General features: G+C 51.8%; 1 protein-coding gene across 5 annotated transcripts in view; it reads left to right on the forward strand.

Moving 5' to 3' along the window:
* LOC140428680 (uncharacterized) overlaps positions 1–18,707 on the forward strand; it is a 195,157-nt gene that overhangs the window by 18,566 nt on the left and 157,884 nt on the right. For 4 of the 5 annotated variants that reach the window (XM_072515405.1, XM_072515404.1, XM_072515407.1 and 1 more), the window contains exon 5: positions 8,223–9,109. The exons of the other annotated variant lie outside the window; for it this stretch is intronic. In XM_072515405.1, the coding sequence (XP_072371506.1) occupies positions 8,223–8,386 (164 nt within the window). In that variant the 3' untranslated portion in view covers positions 8,387–9,109. Of the gene's footprint in view, positions 1–8,222; positions 9,110–18,707 lie in introns of those variants that run through there. 5 annotated transcript variants of the gene reach the window in all.

Here is an 18,707-nt window from a genome sequence, read left to right on the forward strand (position 1 = left end):
CCAGTGAACCTTCTCCGGACGGCCTCCAATGTCAGTATATCTGTCCTTAGATAAGGGGATCAAAACCACTCACAATATTCCAGGTGGGGTCTAATTAGCGCTTGTATAGTTTTAATAATGGTAATAATCTTTATTATTGTCACAAGTAGGCTTACATTAATACTGCAATGACGTGACTTCCGGTTGCGGCGATGCACTGCTAAGCCGCACGTTTCGGCAGCTCCCGTTCTAACAGACTTTTGGGCTCTTATCGGGAGCCCCAACGGAATTTTTTTTCGACCTAACCCAGTGTAGGGTGACGAAGGAAGGAGTCCCCCTGGGTGTGTATGGAAAGGAGCGGCGGTAGTGGCCAGATTGCGAAGGATCCTTTGGAGCAGCGGCAGAGAAGAGAAGGGAGAAGCAAGATGGCGGCGGATGGGGCCCGGACCAGCAGGAGTTTCTCCGACAATGTGTGGAGGAGCTTAAGAAAGAGGTGCTGGCGCCGATGCTACTGGCAATCGAGGGACTGAAGGAAACACAAAAGGTCCAGGCGATGGAGCTCCGTGGAGTGAAGGCAAAGGCAGCCGAGAATGAAGATGAGATACAGGGCCTGGTGGTAAAAACGGAGACACACGAGGCACTACACAAGAGGTGCATAGAAAGGCTGGAAGCCCTGGAGAACAGCTCGAGGAGGAAAAACCTACGGATTCTAGGTCTCCCCGAAGGAGCAGAGGGAGCTGATGTTGGGGCTTATGTGAGCGCAATGCTCCACACGCTAATGGGAGCTGAGGCCCCAACGGGCCCCCTGGAAGTGGAGGGAGCGTACCGGGTCCTCGTGAGAAGACCAAAGGCAGGTGAAACACCAAGAGCAATAGTGGTGAAGTTCCATCGCTACAGGGACAGAGAGATGGTCCTGAGCTGGGCCAAGAAGGCACGGAGTGGCAAATGGTAGAATGCGGTGATACGTGTGTTTCAGGACTGGAGTGCAAAGGTGGCGAGAAGGGGGGGCGAGCTTTAACCGGGCCAAGGCGGTGCTCCATAGGAAGAAAATAAAATTTGGGATGCTGCAGCCGGCGCGATTGTGCATCACGCGTCAGGGCAAGCACCACTACTTCGAGACGGCAGATGAGGCATGGACATTCATCCAAGAGGAGAAACTGGACTAGATTTGAGAGTTTAATGTTTGGAGAGAAGCAGCGAGGTGGTGGTACAGGAATGTAAAGCGGGGAAAGGGGAGGGCTATTGTACAGCAATGTTGGACGGGGAATTTCTCTCCCCCCGATGGGGGGGACACGAAGAAATGTGGGCGCCGGTGGAAAAAGGGACAGGGAAGGGGAATGAGGGAACTGCGCCATAGGGGGCGGGGCCGAGAGGAAAGCGCGGGTATTTTCCCGCGCTGTGGAAATTATAGCAGGAAAACGGGCGCAGGAAGGAAGGGAGCCCCACACGCAGGGAGGTCAAAGAGTGAACGGGGGAAGCCGAGGTCAGCCAGAGTTAGCTGACTTCCGGAAGCAATATGGGGGGAGTAACCAAGCTAGAGGGGGATCTCGGGGGTGGGGGGGGTGGGGGGGGGGGGATTAACTGGGTTGCTGCTGCTGAGTGCAAGGGGGAGCTGGTAAGAGATGAGGTGATCGGGGCGGGAAGGCGCTGCCTGGGGGACAGACGGGTGCGCGGGACCTGGATGGGGAGATGGCCTAAAACAGGGGATGGCTAGTCGACGGGGGGGGGGGGGCGGTGAATGGCCCCCCAATCCGGCTGATCACATGGAATGTGAGAGGCTTAAATGGGCCGATTAAGAGGGCACGGGTGTTTGCGCACTTCAAGAGACTGAAGGCGGACGTAGTCATGCTCCAGGAGACGCACCTGAAGGTGGCGGATCAGGTTAGATTAAGAAAAGGATGGGTGGGACAGGTATTCCCCTCAGGGTTGGACGTGAAAAACAGAGGGGTGGCAATATTGGTGGGGAAACGTGTATCATTCGAGGCTAAGAATATAGTGGTGGACAGTGGGGGCAGATATGTGATGGCGAGTGGCAGACTGCAGGGAGAGGCGGTTGTGCTGGTGAATGTATATGCCCCGAACTGGCATGACGCGGGATTCATGAAGCGAATGCTGGGACGTATCCCGGACCTGGAGGTGGGAAGCTTGGTAATGAGGGGGGATTTTAACACAGTGCTAGATCCAGGGCTAGACTGGTCCAGATCCAGGACCGGGAGAAGGCCGGCAGCGGCCAAGGTGCTTAAGGGATTTATGGAACAAATGGGGGGAAGTGGATCCGTGGAGATTCGCCAGGCCAATGGCTAAAGAGTTCTCTTTCTTCTCCCACGTCCATAAGGTATACTCCCGGATAGACTTTTTCGTTTTGGGAAGGGCACTGATCCCGAACGTGGCAGGAACGGAGTACTCGGCCATAGCCGTTTCAGACCACGCCCCGCATTGGGTGGATTTGGAACTAGGAGAGGAAAGGGAGCAGCGCCCACTCTGGCGACTAGATATGGGACTACTGGCGGACAAGGGGGTCTGCGGAAGGGTGAGGGGGTGTATTGAGCGATACCTGGAGGTCAACGACGATGGGGAGGTTCAGGTGGGGATAGTATGGGAAGTGGGGGTAGTATGGGAAGCGCTGAAGGCGGTGGTTAGAGGAGAGCTGATCTCCATCAGAGCCCACAAGGGGAAACAAGAGGGCAAAGAAAGAGAGAGATTAGTGGGGGAAATTTTGAGAGTGGATAAAAAATATGCGGAGACCCCAGACGAAGGGCTATACAGAGAAAGACGAAGACTACAGACGGAGTTTGACCTGCTGACCACGGGAAAGGCAGAGGCACAGTGGAGGAAGGCACAGGGGATGCAATATGAGTATGGGGAAAAGGCGAGCCGGCAGTTGGCCCACCAACTTCGGAAGAGGACGGCGGCGAGAGAGAACGGGGGAGTTAGGGACGAAACGGGAAATATGGAGCAGAGAGCAGGGAAAGTGAACGAGGTGTTCAAGACCTTTTATGAGAGGCTATATAAGTCCCAACCCCCGGGGGGAAAAGAAGGAATGTTACACTTTCTGGACCAGCTAAGGTTCCCGAAGGTGAAGGGGCAGGAGGTGGCAGGTCTGGGGGCGCCAATTGAGGTGGATGAGGTGATTAAAGGACCGGGGAACATGCAGGCAGGGAAGGCCCCGGGACCAGACGGGTTTCTGGTGGAATTCTACAGGAAGTATATGGATCTGTTGGCCCCGCTCTTGGCGAGAACCTTTAATGAGGCTAAGGAAAGGGGGATGCTACCCCCGACAATGTCGGAGGCGACGATATCGCTAATCCTGAAACGAGATAAAGACCCGCTGCAATGCGGGTCATACAGGCCTATCTCACTCCTAAATGTAGATGCCAAACTGCTGGCCAAAGTGATGGCGACAAGGATAGAGGATTGCGTCCCAGGGGTGGTGCATGATGACCAGACAGGGTTTGTAAAGGGGAGACAACTGAATGTTAATGTACGAAGGTTGCTGGGGGTGATGATGACGCCTCCACCGGAGGGGGAGGCAGATATAGTGGCGGCGATGGATGCAGAGAAGGCATTCGATAGGGTGGAGTGGGACTATCTGTGGGAGGTGCTGAAGAGGTTTGGGTTCGGTGAGGGGTTTATTAGATGGGTCAGACTCTTATATGGGTCCCTGGTGGCAAGCGTAGTCACAAACCGGCAAAGATCAGGGTATTTTCGGCTACATAGGGGTACAAGACAAGGGTGTCCCCTATCCCCGTTACTGTTTGCGCTGGCAATTGAACCACTGGCCATAGCGCTGAGGGGTTCTAAGAAGTGGAGGGGGGTGCTTAGAGGGGGAGAGGAGCACCGGTTGTCGCTTTACACAGATGATCTACTGCTATATGTTGCGGACCCGGTAGAGGGGATGCCAGAAGTAATGCAGATACTTAGGGAGTTTGGAGAGTTCTCGGGATACAAACTAAATATGGGGAAGAGCGAGCTTTTTGTAATGCACCCCGGGGAACAGGGAAGGGTGATAGATGCTCTGCCGCTGAGGAGAGTGGAAAGGAACTTCCGATACCTGGGGATCCAGGTGGCCAGGAACTGGGGAACCCTGCATAGACTTAACCTGACGCGACTGGTGGAGCAGATGGAGGAGGACTTTAAGAGGTGGGATATGGTGCCGCTATCGCTGGCGGGCAGAGTGCAGGCAGTTAAAATGGTGGTCCTCCCGAGGTTTCTTTTCGTGTTTCAGTGCCTCCCCATTCTGATCACAAAGGCCTTTTTAAAAAAAATAGACAGGAGCATTACGAGGTTTGTGTGGGCAGGAAAGACCCCGAGAGTAAAGAGACTACTACTGGGCTGCCAATGTGTCGATGGTCTGTAAGTGGATGAGGGAGGAAGAGGGAGCAGCGTGGAAGAAGCTGGAGATGGCGTCCTGTAAGGGAACGAGCCTAAAAGCGCTGGTGACGGCGCCGCTGCCGTTCTCCCCGAAAAGGTACACCACAAACCCAGTGGTGGTGGCAACCTTGAGGATCTGGGGGCAATGGAGGCGACACAGGGGGGTGACGGGTGCCTCGGTGTGGTCCCCGATAAGGAATAACCACAGGTTTGTCTCAGGGAGGATGGATGGGGGGTTCCAGTGTTGGCAACGAGCAGGAATTAGGAAGCTGAGGGACCTGTTTGTAGACGGGACGTTTGCAAGTCTGGGAGCGCTAGAAGAAAAATATAAGTTGCCCCCGGGGAACGCCTTCCGGTATATGCAAGTGAGGGCATTTGCGAGGCAACAGGTGAGGGAATTTCCGCAGCTCCCGACGCAGGGGATCCAAGATAGAGTGATTTCGGGGGTATGGGTCGGAGAGGGCAAAGTGTCCGAAATATGCCGGGAGGTGATGGACGAGGGGAAGGCGAGGATAGAGGAGCTGAAGGGAAAATGGGAAGAAGAGCTGGGGGAAGAGATTGAGGAGGGGCTGTGGGCTGATGCCCTAAGTAGGGTAGATTCCTCGTCCTCGGGTGCCAGGCTTAGCCTGATTCAATTTAAGGTTCTACATAGAGCACATATGATGGGAGCAAGACTGAGCAGGTTTTTTGGGGCGGAGGACAGGTGTGGGAGCTGCTCAGGAAGCTCGGCGAACCACACACACATGTTCTGGTCGTGTCCGGCACTGCAGGAGTTCTGGGGGGGTGTGGCAAGGGTAATTTCAAAGGTGGTGAAGGTCCGGGTCAAGCCAGGCTGGGGGTTAGCTATATTTGGGGTTGCGGAAGAGCCGGGAGTGCAGGAGGCGAAAGAGGCCGATATTTTGGCCTTTGCGTCCCTAGTAGCCCGGCGCAGGATTCTACTCATGTGGAAGGAAGCAAAACCCCCGGGCGTGGAGGCCTGGATAAACGACATGGCAGGGTTCATAAGGTTGGAATGAATAAAATTTGCGTTAAGAGGATCGGCTCAGGGGTTCTCCTGGCGGTGGCAACCGTTCCTTGACTATTTCGCGGAACGATAATGAAAAGATAGAAATGACAGCAGCAGCAACCCGGGGGGGGGAGGGGGGGAACACTATTTTGTGTTTTTGCTATTTTTTTTTTTTAGTTGTTGTTGTTAGTTCACTATATTATTTAAATAATGTTATTTACCAGTTAATGTATAATCCCGTGTTGAGTTGTAAAAACGGAAACATTTTTGTTTGAAAAATTTTAATAAAATATATATATTTTTTAAAAAACTACTGCAATGACGTTACTGTGAAAGCCCCTAGTCGCCACACTCCGGCGCCTGTTCGGGTACACAGAGGGAGAATTTGGAATGTCCAATTCACCCAACAGCACATCTTTCGGGACTTGTGGGAGGAAACCCACGCAGACACGGGGACCGGAGCACCCGGAGGAAACCCACGCAGACACGGGGACCGGAGCACCCGGAGGAAACCCACGGGGACCGGAGCACCCGGAGGAAACCCACGCACACACGGGGAGAACGTGCAGATTCCGCACAGACAGTGCCCTAGCGGGGAATCGAACCTGGGACCCTGGCGCTGTGAAGCCACAGTGCTAACCACTGTGCTACCGTGCCGCCCCATTTTAGCAGGACTTCCCTATTTTTGTTTAATCCTCCTGCAGAGAACCTCCTAGCATATGAAATCTGCTGTCCACAACCGTAAGAGCAAAGCTCACACTGGCTGCTCACTGGCCAGTAACTCACCTTCTGAAACCTATCCCCCAACCCAAAGGCACAAATCCAGCGTCGGGTGGAATACCCGCCACTCTCCTGCAACAATATCTACTCCAGAGGCTCCGCAGCATCCAGGATGAAGCAATTACTCAATGTCCGTGTGTCCAGACTGACCTCCACTTCACCCACCACTGATGCACAGTGAGAGCGTGTGTACAATCTATACGATTCACCTCCGTGACCACCAGAACTCCTTCGACAGCAGCTTCCAAACCCTTGACATCTATGACCTTGAAGGACAAGGGCAGCAGATCCATGGGAAAACCGCCACCTGCATGTTCCCGTCCAAGACACACATACACAGAAGATAGAAGCAGGAGGAGGCCATTCGGCCCTTCGAGCCTGCTCCGCCATTCATCCTGATCATGGCTGATCATCCAGCTCAATAGCCTGATCCCACCTTTCCCCCCAAATCCTTTGATCCCTTTGCCCCAAGGGCTATATCTTTTTTTTAAATTTAGAGTACCCAATTATTTTTTTCGCATTAAGGGGTAGTTTAGTGAGGCCATTTCACCTACTCTGCACATCTTTGGGTTGTGAGGGTGAGACCCACGCAGACACAGGGAGAATGTGCGAACTCCACTTTCACACTTGGAGTATAGTGTTCAATTCTGGTCACCACACTACCAGAAGGATGTGCAGACTTTAGAGAGGGTGCAGAAGAGATTTACTAGGAAGTTGCCTGGTATGGAGGGTATTAGCTATGAGGAGAGGTTGAATAAACTAATTACATTCATAGACAATCACAGCACAGATGGAGACCTGGTTGGACTTGGTTTTGTTCTCACTGGAACGAAGGAGGTTGAGGGGCGACCTGATAGAGGTCTACAAAATTATGAGGGGCATAGACAGAGTGGATAGTCAGAGGCTTTTCCCCAGGGTAGAGGGGTCAATTACTAGGGGGCGTAGGTATAAAGTGCGAGGGGCAAGGTTTAGAGGAGATATCCGAGGCAAGTTTTTTTTACACCGGTCGTAATGGGTGCCTGGAACTCGCTGCCGGAGGAGGTGGTGGAAGCAGGGACGATAGTGACATTTAAGGGGCATCTTGACAAATACATGAATAGGATGGGAATAGAGGGATACGGACCCAGGAAGTGTAGAAGATTTTAATTTCGACGGGCAGCATGGTCGGCACGGGCTTGGAGGGCCGAAGGGCCTGTTCCTGTGCTGTACTTTCTTTGTTCTTTGTTCCACACGGACAGTGACCCAGAGCCGGGATCGAACCTGGGTCCTCAGCACTGTGAGGCAGCAGTGCCAACCACTGCGCCACAGTGCCCACCCCCCCGATGTCAGGTCTCTGTGGTTTCAGGAATACAGCACTCACAGCCTTTCTGGAGAGAGAGAGAGAGAGAGAGACGGTGCTTTATTTGCAGCTTGTTTTCCCCGTAGATAGATCCTTCTTTCCTTTCTTCTTCCCTTACCTTCATCAAACTGAGCTCCTTGGAACTCTGAAAATCATTCCACTGGGAAAGGATCCAATCGGCACCTGTTTTAAACAGACAGAGTTGCCGTCTCCCCCCCCCCCCCCCCCCCATTTCTCTCTCTGGTGATGAAACGTCTGAGGCCTCCTGTTCAGACTAGCAGAGACTAGCAGCGTGTTCTCTCCTATAACTTCCAAATTCCTCAATCTCTGAAAGACGCATGTCCATTCATCACCCATGGATCAAAAATGATTCCGGCAAAATAAGAGAAAGAGGAATAAGGGAATCAACAGGAAGAGGCCTCACACTTTCAGGTGTCTGTCCGATGGTCATGAAAGGTTCGATACAAATGTGAGCATTTCTGTTTTTCCCTTCCAGGTAAAAATTCTGGCTCTGCCTCCCCAATAGCAATGTGGGTGCAGCCACACCAGAGGATAAATCATGTTAATTGAGGGAGCCGAAAAATTCCACAGTTTTGAGTATCTACGGTTGAATTGGAGGTGGTGATGCAGGTCGAGAGGACAGGGAATTAAATTGGGAGGAAAGGATAGTTCTGAGAAATTGACCGTGTAAGATTAATAACCGTGGTGTTTGGAGTAGTGACAATGCGTGCTTGTTTCCTCCCTCAGGTCAGATTGCTGCGATGATTTCCCAAGGTGCTGTTCCCGGTGAGGTTTCTGACTATGTGGTCATCCCAGCTGCCTACAGGTCAGGGGTCACGCTGTTTACCCCGAGACACTCGGACCTGACCAGTGAGCTTTTATCAGCCTCCGAGTTGTCTTTATTACACTGAACCGTTATGACCCAGAGCAAAATAGGTTAGAAACCTGGAGTCACCTTCACTGAAACTGGATAAGCAACAAACTGAAAAGCAACAAGTGGGAACCTTGGACGTAGCAAGTAACCAGCAAGGTGCACTGGCTGCTGAAAACAGGGTTTGTCTCTTTGCATTAATCACATAAATCAACAAGCTGTGGGATAAATTAAAAATGCAGTTCCTGAAAGGATTACTGCATCAAAATAAACAGAATCTCAAAAGGAAATGTAAAGCATCAAAACAAAATGTGATTAAAGGGGGTTAATAACCCAGTCCCTGTGTGCGCACCGAGCGAGGAGAATCGCGATAGTGCCGGCAGACACCACGTGCTCCTGTTCCAGAGACACCCGGCAGTGAACATAGCCGTGGAAGAGGGAAAGACAGTCAGGACGGACGACCCCCTCAACTGCCTGCTAGGCTCGGCTGAGGAGCAGGTCCTCCTTGCTCCCCGCCCCCTCTGCTCCGGGTACACTATTGTGTGTGCTCATGTCAGTGTTGGTGCAGTGTGAACACAGAGGAAACGGTCTCCCTCCAACCAGCCCCCCCCTCCAAAAACACCATAACCCCACCCCACCCCACCGGTCCCCCAGCTCCTCTTCCAAAGCAGTATCATTATCTCTGGCCTTGCCCTACCCTGATCCACTGGCTCTTTGCTTTCTCAAAGGGTTAATTATTATTGCCCCTAACCCCCCCCCCCCCCCCCCCCCAAAGGCCATTCTTTAAGGGTGATATGGAGGGTATGATATTTTAGCCGGATCCTGTATCCAGGAGTCACTGCACAGTAATCAAGCAGCAACCCTGGTTTATATTCCCTGATCCAATCGAATGTCCTGAGGGTAATTGCCCTTACTGGGAGTGGCCAACAGAGACTAGGCTGTGACTCTGTGCCCCCGAATGGGGCAGGGGGTTGATCTGGGATGGAACAGCTAATGCATCAGTCCTGGATCACTCTCTCCCTCCCTCACGAGGGTTCTTTCCCTCACACTCTGCCTTGCTCTCTCTCCCTCGCTTTGTTTTGCCCAGAGGATTAAAAAAAAAAAAAAATTTAGAGTACCCAATTAATTTTTTCCAATTAAGTGGCCAATCCACCCACCCTGCACATCTTTGGGTTGTGGGGGCGAAACCCACGCAGACACGGGGAGAATGTACAAACTCCACACGGACAGTGACCCAGAGCCGGGATCGAACCCAGGATCTCGGCGCCCTGAGGCAGCAGGGCTAACCCACTGCGCCACCGTGCAGCCCCTGCCCAGAGGATTTGATTGGTTTGTCGAATAATACAGTTCATTTTATTTTGAAAGGGAATTAAATCATGAGAATTTTTCTCACAATTTCTATTTGTTGATTCCTTGCAGAGCTGAATCTACAATTCCAGTAGCCTTGTCCTTACTTCCAAGCTTATGTGTAGATAAGCACGGCACGGTGGCACAGTGGGTAGCACTGTTGCTTCACAGTGCCAGGGTCCCAGTTTCGATTCCCGGTTTGAATCACTGTCTGTGCGGAGTCTGCACGTTCTCCCCGTGTGTGCGTGGGTTTCCTCCGGGTGCTCAGGTTTCCTCCCACAGTCCAAAGATGTAAAGGTTCGGTGGATTGGCCATGATAAATTGCCCCTTCTTGTCCAAAAAATGCTTTGTTTCCTCCCACAACTCCCGAAGTCCCGAAAGACGTGCTGTTAGGTGAATTGAACATTCTGAACTCTCCCTCAGTGTACCCGAACAGGCGCCAGAGTGTGGTGACTAGGGGATTTTCACAGTAACTTCATTGCAGTGTTAATGTAAGCCTACTTGTGACAGTAATAAAGATTATTATTATTAAATAAGGTTTGGTGGGTTACGGGGATAGGGTGGGCTTATGTTGGTGCTCTTTCCAGAGGCCGGTGCAGACCCGATGGGCCGAATGGTCTCCTTCTGCACTGCAAATTCCAAGATATCCTGCCCTTAAACAGCATTAACTGTTTGGGTTTGACTATAATTTGTACAAGTTTATTTTATTTTAGAGTCTGTCTGTGTTCAGTTGAAGCAGGGTCAGTTTATCAGCTTTCAAAAGGGGCTGGGTGAGTAGGGAGTGTGTGTGGTTACATAATCTTTTAAATTCTGAAAGAAATTTCCTGAGATTAAATGTGCTACTTTTCAAAAGATCGAGCCAGTGATTTTTTTGAAAATCTGTTCCTGTCATAACTCCGCTGGGGAGTGGGGTCATTAAGGCCCCCCCTGGGCTAGTGCCCGGTCAATGCCCCTTGACCTGGAGTCACAACACAAGTGAATTAACCAAGAATTCTTAGAAAGATACCCAAAGTCGGGCAGCACGGTGGCGCAGTGGTTAGCACTGCGGCCTCACGGCGCCGAGGTCCCAGGTTCGATCCCGGCTCTGGGTCACTGTCCGTGTGGAGTTTGCACATTCTCCCCGTGTCTGCGTGGGTTTCGCCCCCACAACCCAAAGATGTGCAAAGTAGGTGGATTGAACACGCTAAATTGCCCCTTAATTGGAAAAAATGAATTGGGTACTCTAAATTTATAAAAAAGAACGCTACCCAAAGTCTCTGGCCCATTGGCCGCCCAATAATTACAGTCACCAGGTCTGTAAATTTAAACACGATTACTATTTATTTATAACAAGAACTATCATGAAATATGCAGCAAATACAACTGGTTAACTATTAACTAATTCCTAATCCCCCACTTTAACTTGCTCCCCCCCCCCCCTACCCTCTATACACACCCGAGACAGGCAAACACAGAGGGGAGGGGTGTAATAAAATGATAAATAAAATAAAAATGTTTGTTTCAGATGGTGGTTTTTGGCACCTTCGTCTTCTTCAGACTTCACTTTCAGTTCGAGGTTTTTAACCGTAGATTCATTCAGGCCTCTGTAGTTCAGGAATACAGCGCTCACAGCCTTCTGGAGAGAGAGAGAGTCCTGGGGCGGGATTCTCTGACCCCGGGCCGGGGCGGACAAGGGCTGAGCTGGGCGCGATTCACTGGAGAATTGGCGCCGGCACAGCGGCGGTTGGGGACCGCTCTATGCGGCCCCACCGGCGATTCTCGCACAGGATGGGCCGAGTGGCCGCCGAGATCGGCCGAGTCCCACCGGCGACGTTCACATGTCTTACCCGGCGGGACCTCAGCGTCCATCCTGCGGGGGGCAGCCTGGTGGGGGGGGAGGCGGGATCCGACCCTGGTGGGGGGGAGGGGGATCCGACCCCGGTGGGCGGGGGGGTGGGGCGGGATCCGACCCCGGGTGGGGGGGGGGGGAAGGGCGGGATCCGACCCCGGGGGGGTGGGGGGAAGGGCGGGATCCGACCTCGGAGGGGGGGGGGCGGGATCCGACCACGATGGGGTGGGGGGCGGGATCAGACCCCGATGGGGAGGGGGGGCGGGATCCGGTGGGGGGGGGGGGGAGGGCGGGATCCGACCCCGGTGGGGGAGGGGGGGCGGGATCTGACCCCGGGGGGGGGGGGGGGGGCGGGCGGGATCCGACCCCGGGGGGGGGGGGAAGGGCGGGATCCGACCTCGGTGGGGGGGGAAGGGCGGGATCCGACCACGATGGGGTGGGGGGCGGGATCCGACCCCGGTGGGGGAGGGGGGGGCGGGATCCGACCCCGGTGGGGGAGGGGGGGGCGGGATCCGACCACGGTGGGGGAGGGGGGGGGGGGGCGGGATCCGACCCCGGGGGGGGAGGGATCCAACCCCGGTGGGGGGGGGGGGGGTGCGGGATCCGACCCCGGTGGGGGGGGGGGGAGGGGGGGCGGCGGCCTCCACTGTGGCCTGGCCTGCGATTGGGGCCTACCGATCGGCGGGCATGCTTCTCCTGGTGGGGGCATCTTTTACTTCGCGCCGGGCCCCTGTACCTCTCCACCACGTTGCGTCGGGGCCGTTGCGGAGAAGCTCCCATGCGCGAGTTCGCACCGGTTGCAGCGCGCATGCACAGACCCACGCCGCCGTTTGATGCCGGTATCGAGAGCTGGAGCTGCGTGAGTCGCCCCAGTGCCGTGCTGGCACCCTGTAGGGCTCAGGATCGTTGCTCCTGGGAGCCTGTTGATGCTGTGGGAAAACATGACGGCGTTTACGACGGCATCAACACTTCATAGAATCATAGAATCATAGAAGTTTACAGCATGGAAACAGGCCCTTCGGCCCAACCAGTCCATGCCGCCCAGTTTTTTACCATTAAGCTAGTCCCAGTTGCCCGCACTTGGCCCATAACCCTCTATACCCATCTTACCCATGTAACCATCTAAATGCTTTTTGAAAGACACAATTGTACCCGCTTCTACTACTACCTCTGGCAGCCCATTCCAGACACTCACTACCCTCTGAGTGAAGAAATTGCCCCTCTGGGCCCTTCTGAATCTCTCCCCTCTCACCTTAAACCTATGCCCTCTAGTTTTAGACTCCCCTACCTTTGGGAAAAGATGTTGACTATCTACCTTATCTATGCCCCTCATTATTTTATAGACCTCTATAAGATCACCCCTAAGCCTCCTACGCTCCAGGGAAAAAAGTCCCAGTCTATCCAGCCTCTCCTTATAACTCGAACCATCAAGTCCCGGCAACATCCTAGTAAATCTTTTCTGCACTCTTTCTAGTTTAATAATAGCCTCAGGATCAGAGAATCCCGCCCCGGGTCTTTGCTTGCAGCCTGCAATGGTTTTCCTGGTTCTTGCAATTTCAGGAATACAACACTGACAGCCTTTCTGGAATATGAGAGCAAGTCCTTGTCTGGTTGTGTCTGGGACTCCACTCCTCCCTCAGGTCTCTGAGATCCATCCCACTGGGATAGGATCCAACCACCACCTGTTACCGAGCAGAGTACAGCCTATTGGCCCATTCATTGGCAATCAGCCAATCACTCACACCGGGCCTCTGAAGGAGAAGGAGGCCACCCGGCCCATCGAGTCTGCACCGGCTCTTGGAAAGAGCACCCTACCCTAGGTCAACACCTCCACCCTATCCCCACAACCCAGTAACCCCACCCAACACTAAGGGAAATCGGGGAGTAAGCAGGAAGGACCCTTGCACACCTCCCTCCCTAAAAGAATGAAACATCAAGCACGGACTTTTCATCATGAGGTATGTAAGACATAAATCACAGACACATATCCATCCAATCCAGTCCCATTATGGAAGTTCCTTTTTCAGTCTCTACATTGGTAACTAGTCAGTCCTTAAACCCGTGACAAAGCATCTGCAATCACATTATCCTTTGCAGGAATGTGTACAATTTTAATGGTGAACTGTTTCAGTAATAAACTCCCAACGGAATAAGATTGCGTTCTGGTTTTAAACTTCTCTGTAAACGTGGATTATGGTCTGTATAAACAAAGCTTTGTTTATTCTCATGCCGGACAACATGCCCTTCAAAATGCTAAAGGGCTAGGAGCAGGGCTAAGGCTTCCTTTTCAATGGTGGAATACTTAATCTGGCACGGACTTAGTTTTTTCAAAAATACCCCACTGGTCTCTCTATTCCTGCATCGTCGCCTGGCACTAGCACGGCCCGTATCCCTTGGTCACTGTAGTGATCTCTGTATGTGCATGTACACAAGGGGTTAATGCGTAATCAGCAGCACCACATGATCACTAGAGGGCGGACCAACAGGGGTATAAAAAGCAACCACATTGTGTCTCCCTCAGTCTCTCTCTCTCTCGGGTGCACTGTGACCAGGGCAATTTCAGAATAGTTCAGGTGGCTAGTGGAGTTACGTATAGTTATTGTAGTTAGATCTTGTTAACCTTATCACTTGTATCAAAGTTAAAGTAAAGAACTCATGCACTTGTTGTTATAGTTACTCAATAAACCTTTGTTGTTACTGGACGAGTTTAAGTCTTCTTCATCGAGATTCAGAAGACCTCACCATCAAGTAGCACGAGTTACCTACCACACAGGTAACAAGACATGGTACCATGCGTGTTGGCTTTAAAAGAACAAGTTAGATATGGTTGGACAACAAGAGAAGAAAATTCTGGCCGGACATTCGACTGGAAGACTTCACAGCAAAATGAGTCCTTGACCACTACCTGATTCGATGGAAATCATTGGAATTCCATGGCAGCTGGAAACAACCGGTAATTTAAGTTTTAACTGGAAAATGTTTAAACAGATGTTCCAAATGTGTATCGCAGCTAATGAGTTAACCACTGTCTCTGACGCAACAAAAATAGCACTACTACTCACAGCAGGAGGGCATGAAGCCAGAAAAATCTATAATTGCTTTAATTACTTAGAAGGTGAAAACAACACCAAATTAGAAGTAATACTCAAAAAATGCGATGAACACTAACGGTCAATCTAGTGAGATGCTGAAAAAATGTAACTCCTGTCATAAATGCCACAGAAACGGAGGGCCCATCACTGATTTTATCACAAATCTCAAATCAATACCACAAGGCTGTGATTATGCTGATTTCAGAGATGCTATAATACTGGATCAATTAATTTCTGGAATGTCTGATAAAAATTTGAGGAAAGAACTTTCACAAAAAATATATTTAACATTAGAAATCGCTATACAAAAACAAAATCAATACTTTGAGTCTTTACAAAGACAGAATCATTATCTAGAAAACAATCCGTAAAAATGGCGTGAAAACTTACCACGAGTCGAAGGCAGAATCTCACTCGATGCAACAGCGCTTTTTGATTGGCAGCCACCTTGAGCGAGAGCGTTCCGGCCAGTACGCACATACGCACTTCTTAAAAAGAAAAAAAAAGGCGAAATACACTTGCGCGGGAAGCCGCGCATGCGCAGATGCGAAGAGAGCGCACTGTAAAGGAAAGTCAGATTGGGCACTCAATTCCTACGCCTTGCGTCACGAGCATCATGATGTCAGAAGACCCGGACCATGCCCACTTAAACAGGAAATGCCCGAAAATTACAAATAAGAATTTTAAAGCTACAAACTTCATATTTCTTTCCTCGAACGACAGAATGAAGCCCGAGCCTCCACCCACAGTTAAATATTACCTCCGCAGCACCCTGGAACAAGCAGTTTGCAACACCCAAAGAGGAGAGCACAATGACAAATCCAGACAAAAGATTTGTTGATTGACGAATACTACTCGGAAGATGAGTTCTTCATTGGACACCGAGAACACAATGACAAATCCGAAACAAACAGAGAAGATTTGTTCATTGAAGACTACTGCTCAGACATGGAGGAGTTATTCTGAGTTGATGGTCATTGCATCAGCAACACGGTTGAAAAGCTCAACACGACTCTACTCATGGTAGATGAATCCAATACCATGATGCCATGGCAGATCGTCAATGCATTGGATGACAGCAATACCCAAGAAGAAGGCGACGCCACGCAGAGAGCACAAATCGACTCCACAGATGGAGTAATACAAGCCTCCACAGCGAGCTCGTTGACACACTCCAGAATGGAAGCAATTAAAGACTCCGGAGCGACAACTGTGCACGAGGAAGACTATGACGGTCTATCCGCTTTATCTGAGCAACCAGCAGCAGACTATGAAAGTCTACCCAGCTCATGTAACCAACAAGAAGACATTGAATGTCTACCCACTGTGTGTAAAAACAGTGACAAAGTGATCACACTCGACATACAGAGTGTGCAGGATCACAGCGAGACTGACAGATCTCAGCTTGTCTGTGCAGAAGCACAGAGTAGGACTACTCTTGGGACCAGTGAGACCACGTCAATTGAAATCTTGAAGATTTTGACTCCAGAAGAGGAGCACCAAGAAACCAAAGGTGATTCAAATGAACCAGAAATAACTCCTGAAGAGGAGCATAAAGAGATCACAGATGATTCAAATATACCGGAAATGTCTCCAGCAGAGGAGCACCAAGGAAGCAAAGAAGAGCAATCAAATCCACCACAAATGACTAATGTCACCAATATCAATACGACATCAGATCATTCTTACAATTCTCAAGAAGAAACGCTCAATGTAACATGTCATGACATGCAGACACACACATAATGATATACAGGCAGGCATAGACAAGCAGCTAATGGACAGAGATCAGGACATGACCAATAAGCAGGCAGGACACTCAGGGGGGTGGGGGTGGTGGTGGGGGGTGGGGTGGGGGGTGGGGGGGGGGGGGGGGATGGGATCTGACTATAAAAGACACGCACTCACACTCCACCTCTTTCCACTGATGAACATCTAGAGAGTCAGTCAACGGTGTTGTTACAATCTCACACCTCCACCACGTGGCTAAGAGCTAGTCTGGCTCAGTCAGACAGAGTAACCACATTTAAGTTAGCAGAGAGTCGAACTCACAGAGAACTGTGCTAACTGTGCTATTAGTTCAATAAACCTGATTGAACTAACTTCAAGGTCTGGAGTATCTTTTCGATCTATACTGCATCCAGTTGCAGCCAGTGTTATACCAGTGTACCTAACACGACATAACAGACACCACAAAGGACACTGACGACAATAACTGTGACAATTACTCAAATTATCCACATGGAACACTTTTTGAGCGCAACAAGCAGCACAGCAACAACAAAAACTACAAGCACGACAAAAACAACGGCACGAACGACAACAAAAACAACAAAGACAGAAGCGACAATGACACAACGACCTGTACAACATGGTACAACTCTGCACATGAAGGACAATGCAAGATTACACTCCGAAACTATGACAAGAGTACAAACATGCCATGGCATAGCAAGAAATCTCACAAATTCACATTTGCTCCACGACAAACAAGCGAAGCAGCTTTCAAGAAAGATGACATACAGAATCAATACCACAAGCACAGGAAAAGGTCCAGCTCAGACAACAAAGTGATTCGACCATTCAAACACCTCATTGATGACTTCTTGGTTACTTAGACACAGGAACACTGATGACATTCACAAAGAAATAACACTGTGAGACAGCAGTGTTAACCCGGGTCCCTGGCACTGTGAGACAGCAGTGTTAACCCGGGTCCCTGGCACTGTGAGACAGCAGTGTTAACCCGGGTCCCTGGCACTGAGACAGCAGTGTTAACCCGGGTCCCTGGCACTGTGAGACAGCAGTGCTAACCCGGGTCCCTGGCACTGTGAGACAGCAGTGTTAACCCGGGTCCCTGGCATTGTGAGACAGCAGTGTTAACCTGGGTCCCTGGCACTGTGAGACAGCAGTGCTAACCCGGGTCCCTGGCGCTGTGAGACAGCAGTGTTAACCCGGGTCCCTGGCACTGTGAGACAGCAGTGCTAACCCGGGTCACGGGCGCTGTGAGACAACAGTGTTAACCCGGGTCCCTGGCACTGTGGGACAGCAGTGTTAGCCTGGGTCCCTGGCACTGTGAGACAGCAGTGCTAACCCGGGTCCCTGGCACTGTGGGACAGCAGTGTTAGCCTGGGTCCCTGGCACTGTGGGACAGCAGTGTTAACCCGGGGCTCTGGCACTGTGAGACAGCAGTGCTAACCCAGGTCCCTGGCTCTGTGAGACAGCAGTGTTAACCCAGGTCCCTGGTGCTGTGAGACAGCAGTGTTAACCCGGGCCCCTGGCTGTGAGACAGCAGGGTTAACCCGGGTCCATGACGCTGTGAGACAGCAGTGTTAACCCGGGTCCCTGGCACTGTGAGACAGCAGTGTTAACCCGGGTCCCTGGCACTGTAAGACAGCAGTGTTAACCCGGGTCCCTGGCACTGTAAGACAGCAGTGTTAACCCGGGTCCCTTGCACTGTGAGACAGCTGTGTTAACCCGGGTCCCTGGCACTGTAAGACAGCAGTGTTAACCCGGGTCCCTGGCACTGTGAGACAGCTGTGTTAACCCGGGTCCCTGGCACTGTGAGACAGCAGTGTTAACTCGGGTCCCTGGCACTGTAAGACAGCAGTGTTAACCCGGGTCCCTGGCACTGTGAGACAGCTGTGTTAACCCGGGTCCCTGGCACTGTGAGACAGCAGTGTTAACCCGGGTCCCTGGCACTGTAAGACAGCAGTGTTAACCCGGGTCCCTGGCACTGTGAGACAGCAGTGTTAACCCGGGTCCCTGGCACTGTAAGACAGCAGTGTTAACCCGGGTCCCTGGCACTGTAAGACAGCAGTGTTAACCCGGGTCCCTGGCTCTGTGAGGCAGCAGTGTTAACCCGGGTCCCTGGCACTGTGAGACAGCAGTGTTAACCCGGGTCCCTGGCACTGTGAGACAGCAGTGCTAACCCGGGTCCCTGGCACTGTGAGACAGCAGTGTTAACCCGGGTCCCTGGCACTGTGAGACAGCAGTGTTAACCCGGGTCCCTGGCACTGTGAGACAGCAGTGTTAACCCGGGTCCCTGGCTCTGTGAGGCAGCAGTGTTAACCCGGGTCCCTGGCACTGTGAGA

Source organism: Scyliorhinus torazame, chromosome 8 (assembly GCF_047496885.1).
Source record: "Scyliorhinus torazame isolate Kashiwa2021f chromosome 8, sScyTor2.1, whole genome shotgun sequence".
NCBI classification, from domain to species: Eukaryota; Metazoa; Chordata; class Chondrichthyes; order Carcharhiniformes; family Scyliorhinidae; genus Scyliorhinus; species Scyliorhinus torazame.